At 50.2% G+C, this 13,207-nt stretch overlaps 1 protein-coding gene across 1 annotated transcript in view; it reads left to right on the forward strand.

The window, feature by feature from the left end:
- Nucleotides 1–12,380, forward strand: part of ZMAT3 (zinc finger matrin-type 3) — a 25,739-nt gene extending 13,359 nt beyond the window's left edge. The window contains exons 2-6 of the mRNA XM_056850171.1: nt 1,245–1,575; nt 4,554–4,673; nt 6,890–7,056; nt 7,212–7,312; nt 12,150–12,380. Of these exons, the coding sequence (XP_056706149.1) occupies nt 1,297–1,575; nt 4,554–4,673; nt 6,890–7,056; nt 7,212–7,312; nt 12,150–12,361 (879 nt within the window). The 5' untranslated portion in view covers nt 1,245–1,296 and the 3' untranslated portion in view covers nt 12,362–12,380. The remainder of the gene's footprint in view (nt 1–1,244; nt 1,576–4,553; nt 4,674–6,889; nt 7,057–7,211; nt 7,313–12,149) is intronic.
- The last annotated feature ends 827 nt before the right edge of the window (nt 12,381–13,207 follow it).

The raw sequence follows: 13,207 nt of genomic DNA on the forward strand, positions 1-13,207 counted from the left end.
ATACAGAAGCTCAGTGGTTAACTGGCTAAAAGTGAACACATTGAATCGAAATCCTGAAAAGATAGAGGTAATGATGGTTGGGAAGGAGAAAGTTGTTCTCCCTGCTTTTGAGAGCCAGCGTGATGTAGTGGTTAAGAGCAGTGGTTTGGAGCAGGGGAGTCTGATCTGGAGAACCGGGTTGATTCCCCACGCCTCCGCATGAGCGGCGGAGGCTAATCTGATGAACTGGATTTGTTTCCCCACTCCTCCACATGAAGCCAACTGGGCGACCTTGGGCTAGTCACAGCTCTCTCAGCCTCACCCACCTCACTGGGTGTCTGAGGTGGGCAGGGGAAGGGAAGGTGATGGTTAGCCAGTTTGATTCTTCCTTAAGTGGTAGAGAAAGCTGGCATATAAAAACCAACTCTTCTTTTGATGGAGTTCAACTGACCCTTGCCGACTCCGTTAAAAGCTTGGGATCACACTGGATCCAGCTTTATGACTGGAGAAGCAAGTTAATGCAGATGCAAAAGAAGGCTTTCTACCAACTCAGGGTTTTCTTGTATAAAAAACGATTTGTGTGTGTAATCCTCCCCCCAGCAGTCTGACGGTTCGGTCCCGTGAGGCACTGTAATATATGATTCCTTTTGAACTGGCCTTCACACCTCCTGTGGGAAGTGACTTTGGGTAACCTCTGGGGAAGGAAGTTCCACATCTTTGAGCCAGCTGCTGTATATGTGTGTGTTAAGTGGTAGAGAAAGCCTGCATATAAAAACCAACTGTCCTCCTCCTCCGGCCAGTGGCGTGTGCACACCGCCTGCAATGAAAGATATTGCCTCCAACTTCTTTTTCTCTGTGAGCCAGCATGGTGTAGTGGTTAAGAATGGTGGTTTGGAGCGGTGGTGTCTGATCTGGAGAACCGGGTTTGATTCCCCACTCCTCCACATGAGCGGCGGACGCTACTCTGGTGAACCAGGTTGGTTTCCCCACTCCTCCACATGAAGCCAGCTGGGTGACCTTGGGCTAGTCACATCTCTCTTGGAGCTCTCTCAGCCTCACCTACCTCACAGGGTGTCTGTTGTGGGGAGGGGAAGGGAAGATGATTGTAAGCTGGTTTGAGTCTTAAGTGGTAGAGAAAATCAATTCTCTCCCTTCTTCTTCTGTGTGTACAGCCTGCAATAAAAGATATTGCCTCTGACCTCCTTTTCTCTGAAACTCTTTGTCGGAGCCCTGATTAGTTGACTTGCTCTGTCTTTCTGACCTAGGTCCCTCCGATTTCTGCCTTCCAGAGAAGCATGCCAGAAGGTCGCTTGGCCAATGATTCTCTTGCAGCACGCCGGCCCTCCTCTTCCTCCTCCTCCTCCTGAGAAGTTGCCACCTCCTCCTATGTCAGTGGCCGCCAGGCCCGCAGCCAACTTGCTACTGCCCCCACAGAAGCCCCTTGGCCTGGGGCCGTCTTTGCCACTCGCCCAGGATGAAGAGATTGCGACGGCCGGGGAGCAGGACCCAGTCCTGGATGAACTGTGCAAACCTCTGTGCTGCAGACTTTGTAACGTCACCTTGAATTCGGCCCAGCAAGCCCAGGCTCATTACCAGGTATGGCGGAAAAAAACATTGCAAAGAGCCTTTTCTTCAGGGGATCCAGGCTCTTAAAGCAGGGGGGCCTGGGACCGATGGCTCAGTTAGGGTTGCCAGCCTCCAGATACTAGCTGGAGATCTCCTGCTATTACAACTGATCCCCAGCCGATAGAGATCAGTTCACCTGGAGAAAATGTACACTTTGGCAATTAGACTCTATGGCATTGGAGTCCCTCCCCTCCCCAAATCCTGCTCTTCGCAGGCTCAGCCCCCAAAACCTCCCACCGGTAGTGAAGACGGACCTGGTAACCCTAGGCTCAGTACTAGGGTTTCCAGCTGTGGGGTGGGAAATAACTAGAGGCTTTGGGGGCGGAGCTTGAGGAGGGAGGGGTTTGGGGAGGGGAGGGACTTGAATGCCACAGAGTCCAATGGCCAAGGTGGCCATTTTCTCCAGGGGAATTGATCTCTGTCGGCTGGAGATCCTTTGTAATAGCAGGAGATCTCCAGCCACCACCTGGAGGTTGTGTAAAGCTAACCCCAACAGGAAAAATTACAGTAACGTGACCACTAATATGCTAATAATGTATGAAGTTCCACAATTAAGCATTCCCTATTGTATTTATGCTCGAAATATCCAATCACATACAGTATATCAGCATCATGTAATACAGTTTAACAAACAGTGCAGCCGTACCACATACCCTCACAATTGAGGAAAATAACTCACGAAAACGCCCTGAATAATGAAGGGAAAAAGCACTTGGAAGAACGTGCTCGATTGAAAGTCCTCTGTAGTTTCAGTCCCATTCTTAAAGGCGAAATAACAACAGTTCTGTGCTAAAACTGTAACTCCAAATCCCAAAGAGATAGAAATAAAGTATGATGTGACTCCTTGCTAGAGATGAACTTTGTGCCGGGAGGTCTTTTCTTTCAAAAAGCGGCGGCGTGGATCCTACGCGCCGCTTGAAAGGATGCACTTGACTGCACTGACCGGCTGGAATAGCTGGTCAATTGGAGCGCTGCTCCTTCTGAAAAGGATGCACTTGGCTGCGAAGACCGGCTAGATGCACTGGTCAATATAGGATGCAGCCCTTACTGGAATGACGAGATCCTGGTTTTATCTTGTTTCGATACTTCCTCAGATAGTATTTCGATACTTCCTCAGATAGTATCAGATAGTATTATACATTTTATCTATGAAAATGAAAAGGTTGGATGAGGGAAGCATGGGCTTGGGGAGAAGGAGCACCGCCCTCAGCGCCCTCACCACTGAGCCTGAGGAGGGAAAGGTTTGGGGAGGGGAGGGACTTCAATGCCGTAGAGTCCAGTTGCCAATTGTAGCCATTTTCTCCAGAGCAACTGATCTCTGTTGGCTAGAGATTAGTTGTAATAGCGGGAGATCTCCAGCTACTACTTGGAGGTTGGCAGTCTGACTCCGTACAGAACCAGATGTGGCTCTTTGAAAAAGAAAATGAAACCTGCCTGTTAATATATATATTGGAGACACGTGTGTGTGTGTCTGTGTGCGTGCGTTAGAATGCTTAATATGCTACAAGAACGGTAGGCAAAGATTTTTATAGAACCAGAGGGCTTCTTAGAGATTTTTTAATTTATTTGATCCCATTTACACCCCCGCCCTCCATTCCTGGCCAAGACTGGGCTAACAACATGTAAATCTATACAAATGAATTAAACAAGATAAAAACAAACCATCTCAGTAAAATCATAGAATCATAGAGTTGGAAGAGGGCCTACAGGCCATCTAGTCCAACCCCTTGCTCAATGCAGGATGAGCCTAGAGCATCCCTGACAAGTGTTTGTCCAGCCACTGCTTAAAGACTGCCAGCGGGGGGGGGGCTCATCACCTCCCTGGGTAGCTGGTTCCACTGTCGAACAACTCTCACTGTAAAAAAAAAATTAAAAAAGAATCTTAATATCCAGCTGATACCTTTCCCCCCACAATTTAAACCCATTATTGCGAGTCCCATTATTGCGTACAATTTCAAAAATGAAAATCACTTAGCAGTCGATGGCTCTAAATCTTAAAATTGCTGCAGCCTCAGGCAGCCAGGGCCCCAGTTCCGTCAATGAACCACAGCACGGATGTTAAACCTTAGCTGTCCTCAACCATAGGCCTGGTGGAACAGCTTTCTTGCAGGCCCTGTGGAATTGTTTAAGATCCCTCAGGGCCCTGGTCTCACTTGAAAGGGAGTTCCACCAGGCTGATGCAAGGGAAGAAGGAGAAGAGTTGGTTTTTATATTCTACCACTTAAGGGAGAATCAAACCGTCTTACAATCACCTTCCCTTCCCCTCCCCACAACAGACACCCTGTGAGGTAGGTGGGGCTGAGAGAGCTCCAAGAGAACTGTGACTAGCCCAAGGTCACCCAGCTGGCTTCATGTGAAGGAGTTCCACCAGGCTGATGCAAGGGAAGAAGAAGGAGAAGAGTTGGTTTTTATATGCCAACTTTCTCTACCATTTAAGGAAGAATCAAACCGGCTTACAATCATCTTCCCTTCCCCTCCCCACAACAGACACCCTGTGAGGTAGGTGGGGCCGAGAGAGCTCTAAGAGAACTGTGACTAGCCCAAGGTCCAAGATGCCACCAAGGGATTACCAGGGTCATCTAGTCCAACCCCCTGAACATTGCAGGAAATTCACAACTACCTCCCCTTACTCCATGCCCAGAAGATGGCCAAGATGCCCTCCCTCTCATCATCTGCCTAAGGTAATAGAATCAGCATTGCTGACAGATGGCCATCTAACCTCTGCTTAAAAACCTCCAGGGAAGGAGAGCTCACCACCCCCCGAGGAAGCCTGTTCCACTGAGGAACCACTCTAATTGTTAGAAAATTCTTCCTAATGTCTAGACAGAAACTTTTTTGATTTAATTTCAACCAGTTGGTTCTGGTCCGACCTTCTGGGGCCTTGTTCTCCTTGGGTTGGTTAACGTTTCCAGCTGCCTATGACGCATTAACGCAAACTCTCTTTCCAGGGTAAAAACCATAGCAAGAAACTTCGAAATTACTATGCTGCAAATAGCTGTCCGGCCCCTGCCAGAATGAATAGTTCACTTGAGCCAGCAGCACATCCAGTGGCTTCCCTTCCACCCCAGGTGAGTTCTGTGGAGTTGCCACTTTAAGGGGACCAAAAAAAAGTATGTTTGCTTCCCCTGTCAAGAGAGAGCATCTTGAATATTGTTCTCGGGGCCTTACATCATAATGAGCTCTACCTTACCTGATCGTTTCAAGCCCGCTCTTCTTCCAAGGAGCTCAGGACAACCATACATGGCTCTCTCCTCATTTTGCTTCACTACAGCCCAATGAGGTAGGGCAGACTGAGTGAGAGTTACTGGCCCAGGGTCACACAGTGAGTTTTTTGTGGCTAGTTTGGCCCTCTTAAGTGAGGCCTGACTCGCAAAAGCTTATGCTAGAATAAATTTGTGTTTGTCTGTAGCCGCATAATAAAACAGGGATCCGGTGGCACCTTAAAGGCGAACATGGCTGGAATTATTCTAAACACCAGCGTGGTGAGAGCCAGTGTGGTGCAGTGGTTAAGAGCGGTGGTTTGGAGCAGTGGACTCTAATCTGGAGAACCGGGTTTGATTCCCCACTCCTCCACATGAGCGGCGGAGGTTAATCTGGTGAACTGGATTTGGTTCTCCACTCCTACACATGAAGCTAGTTGGGTGGCCATGGGCTAGTCACAGCTCTCTCAGCCCCATCTACCTCATAGGGTGTCTGTTGTGGGGAGGGGAAGGGAAGGTGATTGTAAGCCGGGTTGTTTCTCCCTTAAGTGGTAGAGAAAGTCGGCATATAAAAACCAACTCTTCTCCTCCTCCTCCCTCTCCATCATCTTTAATTGGGCTGTAGCTGATGGCATTAATTGGTAGTCGTCTCCCCCCCCCTTTTTTTGGTCACAGGGTTGCTTTTCTGTACGTCATTTCAAGGTCCACGTGAATATTCTGTTCTTCTTTCTGCAGCTAAGGTCGCTTCACCTGTGGAAGCAGGTAGCAAATGATCCCTAGCTTAGATAGCTTTAAAAACTGGATTAAGCATGCTCAGTAGAAACCACAGGAAGCCAAATGGAACATCCATCGTTAGGGGCAGTGTACCTTTTGAGTGCTGGATGGTGGAAGTAACAAGGCTCAGCTGTTAGAGCATGCAATGCTGTGATGTCATCATATTGCAGGGCAAATGGGGAGGGGCTGTGGCTCCGTGGTAGAGCATCTGCTTGGCATGCAGAAGGTGCCAGGTTCAATCCCTGGCATCTCCAGTTAAAGGGACTAGACAAGTAGGTGATGTGAAAGACCTTTCTCTGCCTGAGACCCTGGAGAGCCGCTGCCGGTCTGAGTAGACAAGACTGACTTGGATGGACCAAGGGTCTGATTCTGTATAAGGCAGCTTCATGTGGGTCACTGTAAGTCACCTGTGACTTGATGGCACTTCACCCCACCACCAAAGAACACTGGACAGACACATTTTGCAGACAAAAGGGCTACACATAAATATACCAGCTCGTAGAAGGCCACTAACAGCCTATGTAGTCCAGGCTAGCCCAGACTTTTCAGAGTTCGGAAGCTAACCAGGGTCGGCTGTGGTTAGTACCAAGGGTTGCTATGCAGAGGATGGCAATGACAGACCACCTGTGCTCCTCTTTTGCCTTGAAAACCCCATGAGAGGATAAGAAGAAGAGTTGGTTTTTATATGCCAACTTTCTCTACCACTGAAGGAAGAATCAAACTGGCTTACAATCACCTTCCCTTCCCCTCCCCACAACAGATACCCAGGGAGGTGGGTGGGGCTGAGAGAGCTGTGACTAGCCCCAGGCCACCCAGCTGGCTTCATATGTAGGAGTGGGGAAACAAATCCAGTTCACCAGATTAGCCTCCGCCGCTCATGTGGAGGAGTGGGGAATCAAACCCTGTTCTCCAGGTCAGAGTCTACCGCTTCAAACCACTGCTCTTAACCACTACACCACGCTGGCTCTGGAGAGGTCGCCATAAGTCAGCTGCGACTTGATGGCACTTATTATCACCTCCACACTCGGAGAATCTTGCAAGGACGGAGGACGCCACCTTTGGCATGCACAGCTTGCCATGCTGAAATGCCCGGGGGAGAGAAGGAGCCTAAGTTGTTCTGGCTCCTTGGTGGGGGGCACAAATGGGGGCAGAGGCTGTTGCTCCCCCTTCCCAAAAAATCTCCCTTCTGAGGCCCGTTCGCCGGCCCTCATTACAGAGCTCACCCTGTGCTCGGCAAAGAGGGTGGGAGACGGCGTGGTAAAAGATGAGCTGCCTCGGTTTCTCGTAACGTGTTTTCCTGTCCTGCGCAGGGGGCCTCCTCCAAACCGGGCGGCCGGGTGATCCTGGCCACCGAAAACGACTACTGTAAACTGTGCGACGCTTCGTTCAGCTCCCCGGCCGTGGCCCAGGCTCACTACCAAGGGAAGAATCACGCTAAGAGGCTGCGCCTGGCCGAAGCTCAGAACAATTCATTCTCGTAGGTATTGTTGAACTCTCCCCCACGGGTGGGTGGTCGGGACGCTCGCGGCTTCTCATTAGCCTTTCCGTTGGTGACTGTAAAATATATCTTCCGCCCTTTCTTCTCTTTTTTGTGTGTGTGTTGTTGTTTCCGCCGAATGCCGTCCACATCAGGGATTCGTCGGAAGGGAGCAAACGGAGGGCGAGGAAGGAAGGGAACGAGTATAAGATGATGCAGAGCCGAAGGAACGTGCACGCTGTCCAGAATAACACAGGTAACGCCGACGCCGGTATCCTAGATACCGTTGATTGACGGGTGGCTTGTGGGGTTGCGTTGCCTGGTAACTGGGGGCAGGCTGGATCTTTGTGTCTGGAACCGGAAATTCCTTGGGAGCGGATCTCGAATGGAAGCCAGCGCTTGGGGCACAGCAAGTGGAAAGAAGTGGCGGGGTCGTGCATGATTTCTGAAGGAATCTCAAAACGAAGTGCTATACAATAAATATAGGTAAAGGTGGAGGCTACTCTCAGGCATACTGTCTACCATCTAACCTATTATCTCCAGGATCAGAGGAGCATGCCTATTCTATTAGGTGCTGTGGAACACAGGCAGGATAATGCTGCTGCAGTTGTCTTGTTTGTGGGGCTTCCTAGAGGCACCTGGTTGGCCACTGTGTGAACAGACTGCTGGACTTGATGGGCCAGGGTCTGATCCAACATGGCCTTTCTTATGTTCTTACAGAAAACTAGACAAATGGCATTATTGGGAAGGGCAGTGGAGGTTAGTCATGTCACAGGAGAAAGCATGAGGAAGCAAGTATGTTTTTGAATGCTGTTGAAAAATTTAACTCAGTACAGCTGTTCTAATCTGGAAGACATAAGAACATAAGGAAAGCCCATTCTGTATCAGACCAGGGCCCATCAAGTCCAGCAGTCTGTTCACACAGTGGGCAACCAGGTGCCTCTAGGAAGCCCACAAACAAGACGGCAGCAACATTCTCCTGCCTGTGTTCAGCAGGTGCATCTCAGAAATCCAAACTATAGAGAGAAGTGGCTTGGTAAGAAGAAAAGTAAAGAGCCAGGAGGAGTTGCAAGAGTACATGGGCCAGCGTTGCTGGGAATTTCTGGAGTTCTGAGAACGGGAAGTGGGTGCCACCACAGAATGGCTACCGTGAGCTACTAGCATGTTGGGAGGTTGTAAGCCAAGCATCCATCAGAGGGAGCTGTTTCCGAATGGATGATGAAGAAGAAGAGTTGGTTTTTATAATCCGCTTTTCTCTGCCTTTAAGGAGAATCAAACCAGATTACAGTCTCCTTCCCTTCCCCTCCCCACAACAGACACCTTGTGAGGTAGGTGGGGCTGAGAGAGCTCTAAGAGAGCTGTGATTAGCCCAAGGTCACCCAGCAGGCTTCATGTGGAGGAGTAGGGAAACCAACCTTGTTCACCAGATTAGCATCCGCTGCTCATGTGGAGGAGGGGAGAATCAAACTCGGTTCTCCAGATTAGCCCACCGCTCTTAAACACCACACCATGCTCCTTGCTGACACAAATGTGACCCCTCTTGGGTTCTCACGAAGCACCTCCTGCTCCAGTTTGGCAGAGGAAAGCCAGGACTGGCTATTTGCTTTGGCGAAGAAGGAAGTGGGTGCTAGGAAACACATTTATAGTTGCCAGTGTGCCCACGAGGACCACCTTGCAGATTGCTGAACAGGGGATGAAACAAAAGAATGTTAAGAGGAAGATGCTTATAACGTAACAAAAGACACATAAATTAGGTTGGGTCCTGCCACGTAAAAGTCGATTTAGTTTGTGCAAATGGATCTTCCCGGCCTTCCCCTTGCATCCCACGCACCCTGAAACCGTGATACTCGCTCATCATTATTCTTGCTTCTCCTCTGAGCTGGTACTGGGTGTGAGCTTTGTTGGGCGCAAATAAACTAAGCCGAAGGCGCAGGGAGGTTTCCGTTCTCACCCACGTGCCGTTTAGTGCAGAGTAAGCCTCGGAATTCTGAAACCTTTGTTCAGCGGCACATTTCTCTGTTTGCAAGCCCTAGGCCGTAGCCTTCCCTAAGCATTATGGGTTAGATCGGAAGGGGGGAGAAGAGGCCATTTGGAAGTGGCTGTGCTGGGGTCTGCCTGGGTATTTATTTATTTGCTTTGTTTATATCCCATCTTTCTCCCCAAGGGGTGTCAAACATAAGGCCCGTGGGCCTGATCCAGCCCCTTGAGAACTCTTATCTGGCCACGAGCCAGCCGAGGCAGCCACCCCACCCCACTTTCGATCTGGGCTGGCAATCTTGGGCTGTATCAACAGAAGTATAGTGTCCAGATCACGCGAAGTGATGGTATCACTTTACTCTGCTCTGGCTAGACCTCACCTAGAGTCTTGTGTTCAGTTTTGGGCACCGCAATTTAAGAAAGATGTAGACAAGCTGGAACGTGTCCAGAGGAGGGCAACAAAGATGGTGAGGGGTCTGGAGACCAAGTCCTATGAGGAAAGGTTGAAGGAGCTGGGTATGTTTAGCCCGAAGAGGAGAAGACTGAGGGGTGATATGATAACCATCTTCAAGTACTTGAAGGGCTGTCATATAGAGGATGGTGCTGAGTTGTTTTCTGTTGCCCCAGAAGGTCGGACCAGAACCAATGGGTTGAAATTCAATTAAAGACTTTCTGTCTAGACATTAGGAAGAATTTTCTAACAGGTAGAGCGGTTCCTCAGTGGAACAGGCGTCCTCAGGAGGTGGTGAGCTTTCCTTCCCTGGAGGTTTTTAAGCAGAGGCTCGATGGCCATCTGTCAGCAATGCTGATTCTATGAACTTAGGCAGTTCATGAGGGCATCTTGGCCATCTTCTGGGCACTGTGTGTGTGGGGGGGAGGTAGTTGTGAATTTCCTGCATTGTGCAGGGGGTTGGACTAGATGACCCTGGTGGTCCCTTCCAACTCTGATTCTGTGAGGCATGGCTCAGCCCCCACTGTAAGGATGCAGTAGTGGCTGGTAAGCGAGACAATTTATGTGGGGTTTGGAAGGCAGCAATGATGGCAGAGCCTTCTGGGGCTTTTGCGGCTGTCTTTCTTGGGGCGCGTGGCTGTTTGAGGTGTGCGAACTTCACTGCACCTCGTTTTCATGCCGACGGCACTGGAACCTTTGGGTCTGGCTTCCGCTGACCCTCACCTGTCTTTCTGCCATAATCTACTCTACATTCTCCCCCCCACATTGCCAGGATTTCTGTGCCTGTCAGTTCGCTTTGCTTTCTCACCTTGCGTCTTAATTTGCCATCTGCCCTTCTGCGTCACTGCTGCGAGCAGGGGCAATTTTCTGCTCCGTTTCCTTGGCACGAGACCAGGGTCGTTTGACTCCTGCAGTACTAGATCTGATTCCTGGTTGCGTTGCAGCCGTTCAGAATGACAGAGCAAGTTAGCCACCCTCCAAGGCCATCTGTTGTGGGAATAATTATTTTTTCCCCAGGCATTGCAGAGGCTGAATTTTAATAAACATTCCAGGAGATGGACAGTTGGCTTCTTCGTTTTACTGGGGAATGGGTCAGATTGGTTGGCCCATAAAGTAACTAGAAAAAGCTTTCCATGAAGATAGTTTCGGAGGGTAGCCATGTTGGTCTGCAGCGGAACAGCTAGATTGGAGTCTAAGCTTTCCGTGAAGAGAGTTTCCAAGGGTAGCCATGTTGGTCTGCAGTAGAACAGCTAGATATGAGTCCAGACTCTCCATGAAGAGAGTTTCCGAGGGTAGCCATCTTGGTCTGCAGTGGAACAGCTAGATATGAGTCTTAAGCTTTCCATGAAGAGAGTTTCAGAGGGTAGCCATATTGGTCTATAATAAAACATCTAGATTTGAGTCTAAGCTTTCCCTGAAGAGAGTTTCCGAGGGTAGCCATGTTGGTCTGCAGTAGAACAGCTAGATTTAAGTCCAGTAGCACCGAGGAGACCAAGAAGATCTTTGGGGGTATAAGCTTTTGAGAGTCCAGGAAGCTTGGACTCTCGAAAGCTTATACCCTTAAAGATCTTGTTGTGCTTTAGGGTGCTATTAGACTCGAATCTAGTTTTTAAAAAGCTTGGGCCAGTTTGGGCAGTCTGAATGCAGACGGCCCATGCAACCTCCCAGTCCAGATAACATTTGAACAGGGCATGGTGGGGGTGGAAAGTGCTGTGAAGTCGCAGCAGACATGTGGCAACCCCATACTGTTTTCCAGGCGAGAGATATTCAGAGGAGGTTTGCCATTGCCTGCTTCTGCATAGCGACCCTGGACTGTCTTGGTGGTCTCCAATCGAAATCCTAACCAGGGCCAACCATGTTTTGCTTCCGGGATCTGATGAGATCGAGCTAGCCTGGGCCATCCAGGTCAGAGCATATGGGCACAAAATCCACCGAACCTAGGCCTAGATTATGAGGGGAGGCAGGGAGTTGTTAGGGACAGGAGCCTTTTTAGTGGATCTCCCCAGTCTTAGGTATGCCCTCTTTCTTCCCTCTCTCATAATACTACAATGCGGGGGTCATCTGCCGAAGCTGGAGGGTGACAGACTCAAAACTGATAAAAGAAAATATTTCTTCACACAACGCATAGTTAAATTGTGGGACTCCCTGCCCCTGGGTGTGGTGATGGCTGCCAACTTGGAAGGCATTAAGAGGGGAGTAGACATGTTCATGGAGGAGAGGGCTATCCCATGGCCACTAGTCAAAATGAATACTAGTCATGATGCCTGCCTGTTCTCTCCAGGATCAGAGGAGCATGCCCTATTATATTAGGTGCTTTGGAACACAGGCAGGACGATGCTGCTGCAGCCGTCTTATTTGTGGGCTTTCTAAGAGGCACCTAGTTGGCCGCTGTGTGAACAGACTGCTGGACTTGATGGGCCTTGGTCTGATCCAGCATTGATTTTTTTATGTTCTCATGTTCCTTGCATCTGACATTTTCTCAGTGGAATGTGCCCTTGCAGGGCTTAGAATGACCAACAAGTGTTGATGTGCAGAGGGCAATTCCCGGCTGTCTCAACTTGAGGTCAGCCCGCCTCTTCTTGGCGGTTTCTTGCTGGTGTTTCCGTAGCTCCCTGTCTCCTCCTGTGCCGAGCCTCGACGTCTTCTTCCTCTTCCCTCCTTGCAGGACCTTATTTCAACCCGCGCTCCCGCCAGCGGATCCCCCGCGACCTCGCCATGTGCGTCACCCCAAGCGGCCAGTTCTACTGCTCCATGTGCAATGCCGGCGCCAGCGAGGAGGCGGAGTTCCGGCAGCACCTGGAGAGCAAGCAGCACAAGAGTAAAGTCTCCGAGCAGCGGTACAAGAACGAGATGGAGAACCTGGGCTATGTACAATGAGACACAATTCCTGCTCGCCGCTCCCTCACCTGCCCAATATGGGAGCAACTTCTCGCCGCCCTCTGCTTGATCCACGCGCCCTGCTCTCGTGCTCAGCGCCTTAGGGGCCTCTTCTTTTGGCTTGCTCCGCGTTTCTAACCGCCTTCAAACCTAACGGTGAAGTAGGGGGGTCCGAGGTTTTTTCTTTCGCTCACGCTCGGCAGGCGTCTGCTCCGCAGGCTGCCGAACGTCCTTGTGTTTGTTCGTTAGCGAAGGCTCATCATCGCATTCGGAGGGGGGACTCTGCTGCTGCCTTTCCCCCCTGCCCGCACTCCCCTTTGCATGAGTGCGCTCAGCCTGAGAAACGCCAGGGCCGCGGAGAGGCCGGGCACTTTGCTCCCTCTTCGTGCGTGGCACACCTGGCAAGAAAACAACTGGTGCCAAGTTGTTTTCTGTTGCCCCAGAAGGTCGGACCAGAACCAACGGGTTGAAATTAAATCAATTAAATCAAAAGAGTTTCCGTTTAGACATTAGGAAGAACTTTCTAACAGTTAGAACGGTTCCTCAGTGGAACAGGCTTCCTCGGGAGGTGGTGAGCTCTCCTTCCCTGAAGCTTTTTAAGCAGAGGCTAGATGGCCATCTGTCAGCAATGCTGATTCTGTGACCTTAGGCAGATGATGAGAGGGAGGGCACCTTGGCCATCTTCTGGGCATGGAGTAAGGGGGGTCACTGGGGGTGTGGGGGTAAGAGGTAGTTGTAAATTTCTTGCATTGTGATGGGGTTGGACTAGATGATCCTGGTGGTCCCTTCCAACTCTGTGGTTCTGTGATTCTATGACCTCCGCTACTCCACTGTAGCCGCGGCACA

Source organism: Euleptes europaea, chromosome 5, assembly GCF_029931775.1.
Source record: "Euleptes europaea isolate rEulEur1 chromosome 5, rEulEur1.hap1, whole genome shotgun sequence".
In the NCBI taxonomy this organism is placed as follows: domain Eukaryota; kingdom Metazoa; phylum Chordata; class Lepidosauria; order Squamata; family Sphaerodactylidae; genus Euleptes; species Euleptes europaea.